The 18,667-nt window shown below is 44.8% G+C and overlaps 1 protein-coding gene across 5 annotated transcripts in view; it reads right to left on the bottom strand.

Annotated features, from left to right (window-relative positions):
- The window catches only part of OSBPL5 (oxysterol binding protein like 5), a 1,002,849-nt gene that overhangs the window by 38,944 nt on the left and 945,238 nt on the right, over positions 1-18,667 (bottom strand). For all 5 annotated transcript variants that reach the window (XM_069223010.1, XM_069223008.1, XM_069223007.1 and 2 more), the window contains one exon: positions 1,258-1,360. In XM_069223010.1, the coding sequence (XP_069079111.1) occupies positions 1,258-1,360 (103 nt within the window). The remainder of the gene's footprint in view (positions 1-1,257; positions 1,361-18,667) is intronic.

Genomic DNA, 18,667 nt, shown 5'->3' with positions numbered 1-18,667 from the left:
TATTGGGGTTAAAATTAGACTTTTTCCTTGCTCGAACGAATAAGAATAAACTATTACAAGGCACCTATGTTTGAAATGATGCAGAAGGTAGAAAAGGGATACAGGCTTCCTTGATGGCTTTGAAAAGTAGTTCCTTGGATAACATTATCACACAGAAGAGAGTTTACAAGGAACTTCTAAAGAACAAGGACAATGATTGGCTCCTACAAGCATGTGAACACATTTTGAAATCCTCTAACAGGAATGACTGCAGAGACTTTTGGAACATTGTCAAACACTGGGCAAAAGTAACCTGTGTAACTCTTGCTGTACACATTAAGAAAGATAAGTGGTGCATGCTTTTCATTACTCTGCTCTAGTATACATTTTTATCTGCCCACTGTGAGATCACTGCCATGTCTAAATTTTCTGCATGTGATGTATTCACAAACAATGTTATTGAACCATTTACAACTTATGAAGCAGGGAAAGCCATCAAATTACAAAACGTTAGTAAAGCCCGAAGGTAATCACTGCATTTAGCTGTTTCTCAAACAAGAAATTCTTACTCACAGTAATCGTCCTGGGCTCAGAAGGAGAACTGGAAGTAGATGTAGTAATTCACTTTGGGGCTTATTTATGGGGCTTTATCCAACATACCCTATTTTCTGTTTTTTTGTGAAAACTAAAGGGACATATTGTTGGCTGTGGATATGTCTCTTTTCATTTCTATACGACTCCAGGCAGTGGTGTTCACCATGGTCCCAAGACCCTGATCATCCAAAAAGTATTAGGTTGTACCCGTTAGACAGACACATTTCAGTTTCATTTTGGAGATCTTGTGAGGCCAAACACAACCCATTCGCACACAAGACAAATAGGGCAATGTTGTCCCTGCATCTGGTAAGCATTCTTGCCTCTGTTGACTAGTAAACTCCAGAGCCCCCAGGTTCTTGAACCACCTACTCACTGAATTCAATCTTGTCCCCTCTGAAAACGCAGACTACAGGGATGTTACTGCATTCTTATTACTGGTGTCATTGGATATCTTTGAATTCAGGCACCGTGCTGAACTACAACAACATCAATGAACTGGGACATATGTCAAAGCCTCCATATAAAGCCTAGGCATATAGAAATTAGACAGCTAATTTCAGTATTGGTCATTGTTCCCAAGCAGAACTAATGCACATTCAAAACCCATATCAAGTATGTTACATCAGATCACCCACACACATAAATGTTTTTTCAGTCTAGGTATTTGATTTCATATTTCACCTATGAATATCTTGCTGGGTCTTCTGCAGAGCTAGAATAGCTGCCTGGATTTCCTTTAGTTCATTTGCCTCTTTCCCACATCGAGTGCATGATATATCAAAATCTACAAAAGAGGAAAAAAATAAAAAAGTTATATATCACATTCTACAATTTAATGAGACTATTTTTATGTAGACACCAAATGAATACTTTCAGAATAAATAGGTAAACATTTATGGCTGCAGCCTCTTGTTGCCTAAGTAGACGTGGAACAGTATGTAGAAATGAACATCATAAACACCCCTCTCACCGAAGCAATCTCTAAAAATGCACATCTCCTACAAAGTATTTAAAACATCTGCTCATTGTTCAGAAAACATCAAGGACTTCTTCTTGTCCAAGCTTTTGTCCTATGCCGTCTTCTATAATCCTCTTGTATCTTACTCAGTGGCCATTAAAAACTCTGACAAAACTTTGAGTGGGCCAAAACACAGATATAAGTATCATCTTTTGGCTGAAAAATCACAAACACTTATCTTCCTATTGTTTTAAACTAACATGACTGCCCATTGAACAACACATTATTTTAAACACCATGTGCATCACCTAGAAGGCAACTCACCATAAAGTCCTGTAGTACCTCTCAGACCGATTTAGGCCATCACAAAAAACCTGGATCCAATACAGATGCCAAAGATACTCAGGGGCATGTTTAAAAAGAACTGGTGCAACGCTGTGCCAAAATTAAAAGCACCGTTGCATCAGTTCTGAAAAGCAGGGATGCGCAGTATTTACAAAAACATGGCACATTCCTGTCTTTTCCCTTGCACTGAATTAGCTGCCTTGCGCCAACGCAGTCACCCTTCTGCTATGGTGCAAGGATGGCTGTGTTGCAGGGGAGATTGTTTTTGTGCAGGAAGGGGCAACTTCCTGCACAGAAACAATCTTCAATGGTGTTTAGCTCTTTCTATGTGTGCTGCAAAATGCAGCACACATCGAAAGAGCAAAAAACGAGGAGAAATTAAAGCATTTCTCCTCGTTGCACCATGCTAACGCCACCCCTGGGATGGCGTTAGATTTTGGCTCTGCCACAAATTTACAATTTCTTGTAAATCTGGTGCAGCATCAAAATCTAATGAGTGTTGCTGTGGAACGCCCACAGCAACACCCATTTCGTGCCATTTCCACACAAAGTGCTGTGTGTGAAGAGGCTGTATTTACAAGGTGGCATTAAGCAACAAAAAGTGGCTTAACGCCACCCTGTAAATATGGTGCAGTGCAACGCGCCACTGGAGCGTCACAAAAAGTGATGCTTCAGTGGCACTAAGGGCTTGTAACTATGCCCCCCGGTCCTTAATCACTAAATGGAGCGGAACAAAATATGAGGAAACAAATTTACCACAGCAGACCCTGAACCTTGGAACAAACTGCCTCCCTCGTCCAAAGTGCATGGCCTCTACAGGCTTTAAAACTTTAAAAATGAGCTGAAAAGTCTTCTGATTGTTCAAGTATATGTTGCATAACTAAATAAATACAAATTCACTTCCATATTTGTAATGATTTCTGGAAATATTGTCTAACGGTGTATGTTAAAAATGCATATAGTAGTTTAAATCCCCAAATATTTTGTGGTACCTAAAATCCATTGCTGATACTGAGCACACATTGGTTGCCGTCTGTTTTGCTCTAAGCTTGCATATATGGGTGTGATTTTAAAACATCAAAAAGTGCCACTTATATATTTAAAGCTAAACAAAGAGAAAGAGTGGTGGAGCACACTTGCAAAAGCTGCATCCTGACTGTAAGATTTGACAAGTAAACTTTCATACTAAGGTAGCAGTGTCACGATGGCAGTGGGATGGCAGCAGGTGCTTTGTGTGCAAAATACATTGCCTCGATGTTGTTGAGCTAGAGGGAAGACACATAAACTGTCTGAAGCCCTTTGTTTAAAAAATAAGTTTTTGTCATGTAAGAGCTCAGCCATAGCTTATCCAACAATACAGTTCCAGTTCCCACCTTAACAGGCAAGTTTCAATCTGCAAAGGCTTTGCCCCTGTCACTGGCTTCACTGTATCCAAAAAAAGTGTAATCTGATAGGGCTGAGGAAGCAAAGCCATGTTCCAGAAGAGACTCCTCAGGTATTGAAAGATGTGTTTTCCACTCGTTCAAAGCCAATGGGAAAATAAATCTGTGAAACAGTTTATCATGGCCAGTGACTAAAATCTAAGAATCTGACCCCCGAAAATCTTGTCAGAAAAACAAAGCCAGTATTCTGGCTTTACAAATTTTGATCGAGGGGCCCAATTGACATACTAAATCGGGGTAGTAAGTTTCATATATTTCAAGCACACACTGTTTCAGCATACAACTTCAAATATAATAAGGCAATTGAGTTTAAGCAAGTAGAAGGGGTGCTGATTAAAGAAATAACAGTTACATGGAAATTTAGGACGACAGCAAATCGTATATTTAACCAGAAGAATACAATGCAATGTTGATGGATTAAAACAGTTATGGTAACCCAGATGACTATCTCACCTACTTTACTAACCTGGCATTCAGGGGAAGACTGCCACTTATTCTAAAAATGTTGACAAAAGCTTCTAATATGCTTGTGGGCAGAACATTGGTGAATATAATACAAATACTTAGGCCCTCATTACAACATTAGCGGTATACCGCTACGGGTATTATGACCCACACAGAGAAATCCGCCACTATACAGAGACCAACACAAGTCCGCCAGCCCAAAGGTCAGTGATAAACTGGCAGTACCAAAACTCACACTGTTACGCCAACAAAAATACGCCCACAGCATCATGATCCACGAATCACTGCGGCAGTCATTCAACCGCGGTAAACCATTGGCGGTACACACCGCCGCGCTCAAAATACACACACACTACCAAAACTGCACCACATTGGACAATTCAAACTACACACACCTGACACACATACACACACCACACCCACACACCCAATCCAATCTAAAACACACACCCACAATACCCACAACCCCTTACAACAACAAAAAATATATTGCCAACTGAGAGAAAGACAAGCCAGGAGCACCCACTGAATCTGAGCCACATAACACCATCACGCATACACCATCCACGCACCTCACAGCACACACCCCAACACATCACCCCACACACCCTCACACATACCACTCACACTACACCCATGGCACCACGAAGACACCCCAGGTTCTCTGAGGAAAAGCTAAGGGTCATGGTGGGGGAAATCATCCGGGTAGAGCTACAGCTATTCGGATCACAGGTGTAGCAGACGTCTATTGCTAGGAAGATGAAGCTATGGTGGAGAGTCGTGGACAGGGTCAATGCCGTGGGACAGCATCCCAGAACAACGGATGACATCAGGAAGAGGTGGAACGACCTATGGGGGAAGGTGCGAGGTGCGTTCTGTGGTTGCAAGACACCAGGTAGCTGTACAGAGGACTGGCGGTGGACCCCCTCCTCCTCCCCCACAACTAACAACATGGGAGGAGCAAGTCTTGGCGATCATGCATCCTGAGGGCCTGGCAGGAGTAGCAGGAGGACTGGACTCGGGTAAGTCAAATCTTTACTACTATATCCCCTACCCTACCTGCATGCCATCACAAACTCCTACCCCTACCCTCACCCCCACCACTCCACCACCTCACATATACCCCACTATCACAACACACCCATCCCAATGCCAAGCCCTGCATGCAACACCAATGCATGGACACCCATCACAGACCTGCATGGACACCCATCACCACAGCATACACACTGGTGACAATCACTTAGCCAAACCAAGCACAACTCACACAAGCCAAAGATGCCTTGCTAATACCAACTATAGAGGGAAACATATCCATGCACAAGATGGCACACGCAGATACAATAACACTGCATTTACATCCCCACAGAACTCCCACTTAACGTCACCGGAGAGGAGGTGCCACCAACATCCAGTCCCCCCAGAAGAGGCTCACAGTGATGACAGCAGCTCTGCATGCCTGGATCACGATGACAAACCTGGCCAATCAGGGAGCTCTGGACATTCAGTTACCCTGCCACAGTCCCAACCCACCACAGACCCTCCCCCTCAGGAAACACCAGCACAGCACCCACTCAGCGGGCCCATACCTCTGTCCCTAGGACACGTCAATCAGCAGTGTGTCCACCACTACAGGGACCCCAGGCAACCCCACAAACCCAAGACAATAAGAGACCTGGGATCAGTGGCAGTGGGCACACAGATCAGGGGACAGAGGCACAGGACAACAGGGAAGCTGGGAGGACTGCTGTGCGACAGGCCCAGGGAACCCACTCTCCACGAGGCACTTGCAGGGATCCTGGGAGTAGCCACACCGAAGAAAAGCCCTCCACCTCCGCCAGTGCTAGTGGACAGGAGGCCGCGCCACAGGACCAACAGGCCACCAGCACCCCACCCCCTGCAGAAGGAGAACCACCCTGCAAACGGTCCCTGCGATCCAGGCAGAAGCCAGAGAACATTGCCAAAACCCCCGCCAGGAAATAAGACTCTCCTGATTGTCACCCTTCTGTCCCACTCTGTCACCCTGTCCACCTTGCACTGCCATTGCTCCCCTTCCTATGCCCCCTTGGACAATGCACCTGTGATACAAATAGACTGGACTCTACCCTGGACTTTCCTCCATCAGCAACCCAGCCCATTGCAATACCCCCTCGACTTATTTGCACATAGATAAACATGGTATGGAGTCTGTGGATTATATGACACATGTATTAGTTTCACAAACTATAAACATTGAATGTCTAATCTACTGTAATATTAACATAGGTATAACCTGTAGTGGGCAGCAGTAAACACACCAGGAGCCAGAGTGGGGCACAGAGATCTGAAAATAGAGATGCCAAAGGGTATAGTAAGTGGCCATAGACATAGGGAAATCAGGCTGCCATGTTCAATGTCAAACACAAAACTGCAATGGAAGGGGAAGTTACAGTGTCTTACCTGTGTGTCCCTGGAAGTACTGTTGAATGAGTGTACTTCTGTTGTCCACATCTTCTTTCTCTGCCTCCTCTTCATCACTGTCCACAGGCTCCACCGCTGCCACAAGACCATCTCCAGGTTCATCCTCCTGCAGAAAAGGCACCTGGCGTCTCAAGGCCAGGTTGTGCAACATGCAACGATGATCTGGCACACCTTCTTGGGTGAGTAGTACAGGGATGCACCTGTCAGATGGAGGCACCGGAATCTGGCCTTCAGGAGGCCAAAGGTTCTCTCAGTTATCCTCCTTGTTCACCCATGTGCCTCATTGTAACGTTCCTCTGCCCTTGTCCTGGCATTCTGCACTGGGGTCAGTAGCCATGAGAGGTTGGGGTAACCAGAGTCACCTGTAAATATTGAGGGATACCTGTTAGCCACATACTCACCCTTAAGGCCAAACCCACACCCATAAACCTACATCAACTGGGTGGGGACCATGGGCTCACCTATTAGCCACACATGGTGCCTCTGCAGTTGAGACATCACATATGTAATGCTGCTATTCCTCAAGATAAAGGCACCTCAGGCCCTGCCCCAGTCAGCCCTGCTGCCCTCAGTGAGGAGGCTTATGACCTCCTAAGATCCCTCACTGTTGGGCAGTCAACCATACTGAATGCCATCCTGGGTGTCGAACAAACAAATGCATACCTGGAGGGCATTCACTCTGGCGTGGTGGCCCAACAGAGAGCATTCCAGGCTCTGGCCTCCGCACTGATGGCAGCCATTGTCCCTGTCTCCAGCCTCCCCCTCCAACTTCCTCTACCCAGTCCCAATCCCCTCAACTCCAACCTATCCCAAGCACACCTTCAGACCAGCATGCACCCAAATCAACACACAGAAGTGGCTCAGGCAAACACAAGCACCACACTTCATCTCACAGGCACTCACACAAGCACCATCCCCATGCAGACACACCAACATCTACTGCCTTCACTGTGTCCCCCTCCTCCTCGTCGCCCACCTCCCTCCCAGTAGCGTCTCCACTCACACCTGCATGCACTACATCCTCATCCACTACCCCCATCACCAGCACGCCTATCACTACACGCCCCTCAATGGCAGTCACTACCCCCACATCCATGCACACGTCCCCTGTGTCCTCCTCCACTATGTTTGTGACCCCTCCTCCCAAAGTACACAAACGCAAGCATACACCCACCCAACAGCCATCCACCCCACAACAGCATGCAGCTCATGCACCTGCATCCAAACACAGCAGACTGACACCTCCTACAACCACTCCCTCTTTCTCAACTCCCAAACCATCACCCTCTTCCCGCCTCAGTGTCCCTAAGAAGTTTTTACTCGCCAACACTGACCTCTTCCCTACCTCTCCCCCCCGTCCTTCACCTGGGACCAGGCTGGCCAGAAGCCAGCCCAGCACCTCAGCCACCCAGTCCTCATCCACTATGGTTTCTGCAGCTGTGAGAGGCTCCAAGGAGGCACCCGTCAGCCCAGCCAGTGTGCCACCAACACCTGCCAAGGCCAAGAAGGTTACGCCACCTGGCAAGGGCAAGAAAGGGACAGCATCCAGCAAGGGGAAGGAGGTACAACCAGCCAGCAAGGCCAAGTCAAAGACTCCAGCTGGCAGAAGAAAGGAGGCACCACCATCTGGCAAAGGCAGGAAGGGGTACAGAACACCAGCCATGGCACTTCAGCCATCCGAGGCTGCAGGTGAAGGCCTGGAGGCTACCACCACAACCGCCAGTATTGCCACTTGCACTGCGGCCAGCACCGCGGCCAGCACCGCCACCTGCACCGCCGCAAGCAGCACCACTGCCAGCAGCAGCAGCCCCAGTGGGCAGCTGTCCGAGGCTGCAGGTGAAGGCCTGGAGGCTCCCACCACAACCGCCAGTATCGCCACCTGCACCGCGGCCAGCACCACCACCTGCACCGCTGCAAGCAGCACCACTGCCAGCAGCAGCCCCAGTGGGCAGCCATTCGAGCACAACTGCGATTCACTGAGCAGCCATCACCGCCGGAGAGCAGTGTGTAGTGGTGACTACATGGGCTGCAGTTCGTCCTGGCCTTTGCAAAAGCTGTCGTTGTGACACCCAGGTGAGAGACTGTGACCTTGCACTCCAAAAAATCAGCATCACAGGGCGTAATGCCCCCTCCAGAACCAGTGGAAGAAGGCATCCACTTAGCCCCTCCTTGCCAGGATGAAACACACTGGGCACAATGCCCCCTCCAGAACCAGTGGAAGAAGGTATCCACTAGAGAGACTGTGGCTTTGCACTCCCCAGGATCAAGCAGTAGGCAAACTACCCACTTGAGAGACTGTGGCCTTGCACTCCCCAGGACCAAGCAGTGGGCAAACCACCCACTTGAGAGACTGTGGCCTTGCACTCCCCAGGACCAAGCAGTGGGCAAACCACCCACTTGAGAGACTGTGGCCTTGCTCTCCCCAGGACCAAGCAGTGGGCATGGAGCCCCCTCCAGGAGCAGTGCTGTTGTACCATCTTCCGGCTGAGGTGCCCCCCATTCCCCGTCCCCCTGAGGTGCCTGTGTGTTTTCGACCTGATGCTCCTGCAGTGTTCTTTCCGTATTGAGGCAGGAGTAAATTGTGGGCTTGGCCTATGTGTTTTGGCCCTGTGGGCCACGGACAATTTTTGAGTGGACATTGTTCCGCCTTTTGTATATATTGTATATATTGTACATACTGTTTTTGCTTTATGAACGTATTTCTAAGTATTATTAATATTACACTCATTTGGCTCCATTCCTTTTGTCCTTGCAATATTCCTGAGGGTTATGGGGTGTGTATGTAATGTTGTTGCATGTGTTTGTGTGTATGGTGTTGTGAGTGAGGGTGGGGGTGGGGGTGTTGCGTGTGTGCTTTGCGTGTGTGTGTCACTCTCTTTTTCCTCCCCCCTTCCCTTGTGTGCTAGGTGCAGTACTCACTGTGGTCGTCGTCGCCGGCGTTCATGCTCCTGGTGTATGAGAAGATACACCAGCATGGGGAAAACCTGCAGCTCGAGCTCCATGGCGTCCTGGTTCTTCCTTGAGTGTCAAGAGGTGAGTTGCTTCCCTTCAGAGTACTGTTTCCGCCGTGCTTTTGATGGCGTTGGTACCGCCCCGGAAAAGCTGGTGGATGGGCGTGTTGTAATAGGGTGGGTGGTACATTGCCTTCCGCTTGGCTGTTGGCGGTTACCGCTGCAGTGTTTGTTGCTACCGCCGTGGAGGTCAGAGTGTTAAAGTGGCTATATGTGTTGCCGGTTTCCTCCGTGGTCATGATTCCATTTTTTTTAGCCAATTCACTAGGGAAGTTTTCATTGGGTAATGTGGCGCTTCCTGCCTGGATTCGCAGATCACTACTCTGAATGGTGCACTGACCAGGGTGAACACCTCCAAAAGACCCTGTTGCTCAGCAACCAAATTGCTGAAAATCTGCAGACATTTACTTTCAGGCACTCATCCAGTAGTAATTTTAAACCATCATAAATATTATACATTTACTCTTTTTGTTTTACATCATATCACAATTTTAACCTCCCTCTATAACAATGTATATTGTTAAATTACTAATTTAACATCAATTTACCCAAAGTTCAATTCAGAAGAATTTTATTTTATATTTCAAATTCCTGTAGTCCATACACATATCCATGTAGTAAGCGCCTTGATCCTTGTAGTAAGTGCTTTACAATCCAGTAACAGTTCTTAGAGTGTCTATTATAATAAAGTCTCCACGTTACATCATTCTTATATTCCTCAAAACAGCCAACACGTGTTTTGTCAGGGAAATCTCCCACTAGACTTCATCAGGGCTGTGACAACATATAACACAAAGTTCAGTTAATAATACCAAGTATTGATGTTGCTAATTACAATAGCCATGTGATGTTTTGTGGGTGACATACATATCCTCGTCAGTGAATATATACATCTGTGAGTTGTTATCTACTAAGAGGACTACAGAAACGGTGGTATAGTAAGTGCCATACCAATTATGTGTCTGTAAATCTGATTATGATTGTAAATCTAGTAATCTCCATATAATAAAATAAAATAATATAATAACATGTGCTCACCCTAAATCTACATGCACGCACCTGTGAGTATAGTAATGTTTCAAACATACACTAACCTCCATGGTTTATACGAACCTTCGTTTCCAACTTAGTTTCATTAATGTTCAAAGTTAAAAATTGTCCTCTATATCTAGCCAAAAAGTTCTGTTCACTGTATCTAAAAATACCGATAAGCAATACGATGAACATACAAAATGTATTATGTCACGATCCATCTCAATTCCTGACTACTGCTGTTAAACCTAGAAGTATATACATGTCAGCCAGCTTTGTATGTCCGCGTTAGTTATGTTATCCATATATGATGTAAGTTATCTTCCCTAGCCCCTGATTGTAACGCCAACTTTTAAATGAGTTTTGCTTAGTAATAACACTACACATCTTCTTGTAACTCCTCATAGCACCATAAATATATGTGAAGCCACTCAATCTGCCCCAATCCAAACGATATATATTACTAAACACCGTAGTAGCACGATATGTCAGTCTCCCTTGTCATTTTCGAGGCCGTATCTTACAGTTCATGCCAGCCGCTTACCTGCTTCCAACCATTATCGTGTCATTTTCTTGATGCGAGTACGCTCTATTAGACGGACGCGGTAAACGTTCGCTCTTTAAATCTACCTCTTCCGCATTCGTCACGCTGCAAGTCATCGTTCCTCTCACCTAGTCCTACGTCAGTTTCTCTGTCTGTACTATCCACTATAAAGGTAGAAAGAGGATTAAAATGCCATGTCTTCCTGATATGTATTATGACTCTCGATTCTACTCAAACATACCAATTTCCCATTCAGACTAATTAGCTGCCCAGATATGTTGTGCAGAAATATATTGTATCAAATATTAGCACCAACTAAAAGGCATAAAAGTAGTTATTGGAATAACTAATCCTGTGTAGTCCCCTTATGAGTCAAGAGCACTTTATGTGTTCCCTATTCAGAAAAGAGTACTTATCGACTTCCAAATTAAAAACAGACCAATGGGAATAGTACATAGGTCCCTTACTCAAAAGTAAAAATGCAGTAATAGTTCTAACTAATTTCACTGTGTGTGTCAAGTAAATCAATGGTTAATGCCAACAACTCCATTTATAGTGATTATATATTTACTATGAAACTTTTGGTATCCAAAGTAAGTTAATAATAGAGTTTATCATTCTTTCCCTCTTAATTGTTGTGTGTGCGTGTGTGAGTTGGTGTTTATATGCAGGTGTGTATGAGTGTTTGCGTGTGTGTATGGGTGTTTGTATGGGTGTGTGCATGCTTGGTTGAATGCAAGTATGAATGTTGAAGTGAATGTGTGTATGAGTGCTGAAGTGAATGCGTGTATGAGTGTTGCAGTGAATGCGTGTATAGATGTGTGTGAGTGAATGCATGTATGTCAGTATTGGTGAATGAGTGTATGTGGGGTGCGTGTGGGTGTCTGTGTGCGTGTGCATGTATGAGGGAGTCTTGGGGGGGAGGTAGGCGTTGTACCAGAAGGGGTGGGTGGGGGGAGGCGGGCGCTGTACCTGAAGTGGGGATGGGGAGGGGGGTATTGTGCTTGCTGGGGGGGGAGTTATCTGCCAGTGACAGGGAAGAAATTCCCTGTCACTGGTAGCCTTTCCACCAGGGTTTTGGTGGCAGTGCTACAGTCACGGAAACCCTGGTGGAAAGCCGGCTCAAAAAACCACCAGAGGTCTTCATTGGACCACCAGGTCGTAGATGCTCATCTCCGGCCCAGCGGGTCCAAACTCCGTAGCGGTCTGAACGGGGATAAGGCAGGTTGGCAGAGGCCAACACGCCACTCTCTTAATGTGGTGGTCTTCACTGCCAGCTCGTCGGTGGTGAGACTGCCACTGTGGCACTGGCGGTCAGTAGACCGCCAGGGTTATAATGACGGCCTATGTCTTCACACAAATTCAATTAATCAACTTTCTAGATACTGATTATTTAATCATAATCTGCTGATACAGTTATTAAACGGAAGCAGATTTGGTTGTGCCCCAGGACCAACTGTGATACATGTAGCACTATTTAGCTAGGATCCTAAGGACTGGATTAGATAGTTTACTCTGTTGTTTAATGTTTGCTTTAACTCTAGCAAGGGTCCATACAGCACCACTGTTTGCAAAAGTTTCTCCCTCAAGTTATTGTTTAATTGCATTATTGGGCATTGGGGCTAAATGCTATTCTAAGGTGCTACTGGAAAAACTGACTTGTTGGGCTCAGGATAAGCCATGATATGAGACAGCATTTTAACTTGTACGTTGCAACTTAATTATGCTAGTGTGTAATGCTATTGATTATTAAGTGCACTACTGAATGGATGCTTTTTTGATATTCAATCCTCATTTGATTGAGGGGCTAGGGGAATTCACTGGGAAAATCTGAAAAACTGGGGGATACCACCTATGCTGCTGTGAGCTATCCAGACACTCTATTCCAAAACACGGATCCAAATATAGCTAGGACAAAATGGCCCTCCACGCCACATTACTTATACCAATAGAAGGTTGAAGCATGGGTACACCCTTGCGTCTCTGGTTTTCAAACTATGTATTGGCCATACAGGCAATTCTTTGCACAGGGTCTCCTCCCAACCACCCATAATGGTCCGACAGGAAGTGACGATCATGCAATAAACTGACAGCACCAGTTGTTTAGTAGGACATGTATAGGCCTCCAGAGATATCTGAAAACACAAGATGACTATTGTAGAGAAAACATATTGGAGGTGAACATGTACTATGGCAATCAGTAGCAAGCTAAAAAGGACAAAAATAGAGTGGGTGCTGGTGTACAAATATCTTGGCATATGCTTTGAAAAGAGAGACAGGCTTCATCATCATCTCACCACCATGAAATCAAGAAGCTTATCACTTATGCATACTAATTCCTACTTTAAACAAAGAGATAACAGATCCTTCATTGCGATTTCTTTAAAAGTAGTTAATGCTACATCGATGCTGACCATATCTTACGGCCGCAAAGTATTTCCTGTGAAACTGGGATTGACTGGATACACCACAGTGCAGCGATTACAGGAGGTTGTTATGCCTGCCATACTCAACCGTTCAAAGTCTAGTAAGGCATACGAGTAGTACCAGAGGAAACGTTAACATCATTATTGTGGGTTGATATGCACATCATATATAGCACACAGCAACACCTTCTGGACGAACATTTATCATAGGCGGTCATCTCACATGGGGTGGGGAATGAGTTGGATTTTGCTCTGCCTCTAGCCCACTTAAAGATCAGTGAACGGTTCAAAATGAATTATTTTCACGACTGTTATATGGCTGAAAAAACATGCATGGTTACTGTTAAGAACGTATTCAATCATAATTGCCTTCCCTTCTAATATAGCGCAAATAACATGTCTCTTCATGTTACCTGAATATAATTTCAAGAAAAAAAATAATGAGTTTACTTCACAGTTCAGAAAATCCAGTGCCTCGAAGATAAGACCCCTTAATGCAGTGATAGTCAAAGAACGGCCCGTGGGACGCATGCGTCCCTCCTGACATTTACATGCGGCCCTCAGGTCAACAGCAGCACTGTGCTGCTGTTTATTCGACTTGGCACCAGCACTAAATATTGTTAACTAAATGGGCAAGTTAACAATATTAACTAATTAGGCTAATTGAAAAGGGAGTAATTGGGGTGTCCTGGAACTCAACTTTAAAAACACCTTCATTATTAAAGACATTGTGCAGCAAAAACATAAAAGTATGATCTGTTTGAAAATCAAAAAGTGCATTTCATTAACCTGCAGAACCGTTTCACCTTAGTACACACAATTATATCACTGCATTGAGAAGTATTTTTAGAGTGATAGTTTTCAAACATAAATTAAGAAACTTTCATCCCCATTTCCCCCACACCCTGACAACAATGTGAACTGTGAACTAAGAGGCAAGCCAGCTATTATGTGAACTCCTTGGGAAGGCTGGGTTTCTATTGTACATGAACAACATTATATTTTATTAAATCAGACACAGAAGGTATTATGCAGCATACATCCTGAATACGTATTTCAAGGTTCTTATAAGTGATGATGAAGAAAAAGGAGGAAAAGTGAAGTCAAACATTTGCCTAGGACAACACAATTTGGTTAAGCGGAGAAGCCGGGATTTAAACCCAAGTTTCTGGCTTCACATTGTGCAATTCAGACACTAGATGTATACACTTCACTAACCCTACAACCACTTTACCACTACCCCTCCCCACCACCAGCCCTCTGACTGCATCCGTGCCGGCATCAATGAGGCCCTCGGTCACATCACAGACCAAACAGTGCGGCCTCTGGGAAAATGATTGTGAGTACCCATGCCTTAATGTGTACACTGACGTTTTAAGGTATGGACAAAGTGGGCTCTGGCCTAGGGGACGCCAGCCTTTCAGGGGGACCCATGATAGAGCCAGCTCTGTTCTGCGAAGTCTTGTCCTGATTAGCTTGAATAATTCTTTAAACAGATTGTTTTAAATACCAATGTATTTGTGTTTCATGCAACAACCATCAGGTAGATCAAAACATGGACCTCACGTATAAGAAATGGGAGGGTGTTACATAGATCATTTGCAGTAATATTAGTGAGCTGCTGCTGTGTTACCATATTGAAATCCCACGTGAATATTAGATGCAAACACTTTTAGACATTGGATGAGTGTGACTGTGCACTGTCAGTGACCTAGTCAAGGAAGACATGAAAGAGCTGAAATTGGATCATAAATTCAAAGCTGATCCAAGCAGGGGCTCCCAAAATACGTTTGGCCCAGGGGCACTGAAATCCTTAGGATGTCCATGAATATGTACTGTGTTGATGCCAGTCTTTATGCACAGAGATGTTTGCTGAGACTGCTTCTTATAAACTATCGGGACGGGTGGACACGTGTCCTAATGCTATGGTGCCCCAACTCAATGGAAGGGACTTGCAACACTCCGGGAGATTTATCAGATAAATGCAAAAGGTATTCAAAGGTTTTAATGAGGATGCACAAAGTATCTTCATGTTTTTTACTATTTGGGAGGCGGTCCAGAGATTAATATTTTTTTCCGTTTCTGTAATTGAGGCAGGGCTCCGTGCTCGGTTGCTATTGGTGTATGTTCTTTTTTTTTTTCAAACAATTTTATTAAGAGAAAAAAACAGTTACAGAGTAGATAGCGAAGATACACTGCAGGGGACATTTTATAATCTTGTATAGCCCTAAGTAGAAACATATATCATGGGTAAGTACCGTAATACAATAAATACCGTTGGTATAATCTTTGTCATGCCTGATGGTATAGTCGAGATCTATATTGTTAGTATATCCTAAGGTAGTTGGGAGCTGAGTTTTGGGGACTCCATGTGGGAGGCGAGTGGAGGTTCCAGACTGTGCTCAAGATGATTGTGGGAACAAAAGAAGGAAAGGCAGGAGAAAGATGGGGGAGAGTATAAAGAGAGAAAGAGGGGGAAGTGGGGATTGATTCAGCAGTCTGTAGTGAGGTTAGTTCTACTACGCATATTTGGATCAGTCTTGTTGGGAGTGTGAAGATGTGCTGGTTGAGATGAAGTTACGGGGGATCCACTTTTTGTAGGTATAACTCAAGTGCGTTCCATAGGCAGCGCGTTTGTGAAGTGTTTCTTATACATTACATTGTCTTGTGGCACATAATGTGTTGTAACATTTGTTGAAGTTGAATTCTATGGTGGATTACCATTCCAACAGGATTGTCTTGGAACCCAGGGCAAGCATTAGATCTAATAGCAGTAAGTCATGTGTGGGAAGGCCAGTGTTGATGGGGTGTGCCACCAATCCTTAAGTCGCAGTTAGTAAGGATAGTGTAATTTGAACCTTAAAGATGTCAGGAATCGTCTGGTGAATTTTAAACCAGAGTGGCTGAACCAGTTTACATACGAAAAACGTATGTTCTAGTGTACTGAAGGGTTCCACACAGCGCCAGCAGCCATCTAATTGTAAGATACCAAGTTTGTGCAGTCTGGTAGGGTCCAATGTGTTTTATGTATTGCCCAGAATCAACACTGCAAGACTGCAGGCCGGGTGGATCTGGAGTATGTGGTTTTGGCAGAGACCTAGTGGCGCTTTTAATTGTTTTTAAATTATAGAATTTGACCATGGCAAGGTTGTGTTGTGCACTCAGTTCAGCAAACAGAATAGGGTTCATGGGAGTCTCTAATTCTCCAACAGAGTTGATCTCTCTTTTGGACCATTCTTCCCAGAACACAGTTTTTCCATCTAGCTTGATTTTGTGAATGTGCCATAACAAGGCTAGAGTTGCGTGAGAGATATTGTTGTTCAGTGTTTTGTTGATTCTCATGAGGGAGGGCGGAGGCTGTATCAGTGATTTTGGGGAGAGAGTGGGCCATAGACAGTTTCTGAAAGCCTCTGATGGTGAAGGTGGAGCTCAGGGGAATGGGATGTAGTAAATAAGATTCAATTTTGAGTCATGGTGGGGAGTGTTTGTCGCCTCTCTGAACCAGCGATTGCCCTGAGCTGCTAAAAGCTGTTGCTGTCAATGAAAATCAGGCATATCTAGGCCTCCCCTTTTCCTATTCAGTTTAAGGATGGGGCTGATGATTCTAGCTCCTTCCCTTTCCAAAGGAAATCCAAAATCTGCTAATCCACAGTTTTAAAGAAAGTAGTGGAGAGGTTAATGGGCAGCATGCTCGAAAGGAAATTGATTAGTGAAGAAATTATCATTTTAGCTGCTTCTGTCTTACTCCACCAGGCTATGTGTTCAGGGACCATGAGTGTACCATGTCTTTGATTTTGGTAAGTGTATTTATATAGCGTCTACTACACCTGACGAGGCATCAAAGCGCTTTTCGGCAAGTAGCACCCTACTCCAGAATCCAAAAGAATTAGTGGTGGATTTGTATAGGGGAATATGAGTACACTATTAGTATAGGGAGGTATGATTTAATTTTAGCAGAGCACGTGAGTCTGTTAGTTGGATTGAATAGAATAATGGAGGTATAGAGGAGGGAAGAATCCAGAAGTGTTAATTGGGAGATCATAGTAGCAAGATGAGGTTTGGGATGAGTTAAAAGAGAGATAAATGAGGGAGAATTTAGTAGGGTTGTTTGGGAGATCATAGTAATAAACTGAGGCTTAGGGTGAGCCAGTAGGGTTAGAGGAAGGACGAATCTAGGAAGGCTTATTTTGCAGATCATAGTAGTAGAATGGGTTTGGGATGAGTCAGAGTGTGTAGATAGAGGATAGATTGATAGAGGTATAGGGTGATGGTCCGACAGAGTAAATCTTTCATGATAGCATTTTGTTTCTTTTCTTCTTGTACAGTAGACAAAAGTAAAAAATATATAGATACAAGATTACATAGTAATGGAATATATGTGTAAGGAAAATAATATATTGAGATTTAAGTCATATTGTATAAACACAGTGTTAGAAATGGGGTCTTTGGTTGGCAGTCAGGTTACCCCCGTCCAAGCAAGGACCCTCACTCTAGTCAGGGTAAGTCACACACAATCCAAATTATCCTGTGCCCACCCTCTGGTAGCTTGGCACTGAGCAGTCAGGCTTAACTTAGAAGGCAATGTGTAAAGTATTTGTGCAATAAATCATACAATACCACAATATAACACCACAAAAATACACCACACAGTGTTTAGAAAAATGTATAATATTTACCTGGTTAAATGCAGGTCAAAACGATTAAAGATGAAATAAGCAAATGTAGGGATATTCCTGAAAGTGATATCAAATGTCTTAGAGTTGAAATATTACTGTAAAAGCAATGAAAAGTGTCTTAAGTTCTCCTAGAAAGAACAAGTGTCTCTTGCAGGGCAAAGTACCTGGTTTGCATTGAAAAATCCTCGCAAGGGACCGCAGAGGAGGAGGTGCTTGGAAAACGGTGAGTGTGCGTTGGTTTCACCCCTTCGCACACAGACTTGCGTCGGTTTTTTCCACGCGGGGAAGACGGTGCGTTGATTTCCGGTGTGTGGACTTGGATCCTCTTCGGGTTGCAGGGTTTTCAGACACCCCAGGGACGATGTGTGGAATCCTGGACTTGTGAGCAAAGTCACAGGGGCTGCGTCGATTCCGGTAGGCAAATGCGTGGAATTTTCTTCCACACGGCAGGCGCTGCATCGATTCCTCTCAGGAAGTTGGGTGCCGTTGTTCTGAGTCGGCTTGCGTCGATCCAGTAGGGCTGTGCGTTGAAATTGGCGCTGCGTCAATCTTCTGTCGCAAAGTTGGGGCTGTGTCGTTCCAGTCGCGGTGTGCAGTGAAATCTTCACTGTGAGCAGGCTGTGCATCGTTCTTGGCAGGCGGTGCGTCGAATTTTCGCCGCACGGGATATCAGCTGCAGGAGAGAAGTCTTTTTGGTCCTGAGACTTCAGGGAACAGGGGGCAAGCTCTATC

This window comes from Pleurodeles waltl, chromosome 3_1 (genome assembly GCF_031143425.1).
Source record: "Pleurodeles waltl isolate 20211129_DDA chromosome 3_1, aPleWal1.hap1.20221129, whole genome shotgun sequence".
Taxonomy (NCBI): domain Eukaryota; kingdom Metazoa; phylum Chordata; class Amphibia; order Caudata; family Salamandridae; genus Pleurodeles; species Pleurodeles waltl.
The sequence above is the reverse complement of the archived record's forward strand: the minus strand, read 5'-3'. Positions and strand labels throughout refer to the sequence as shown.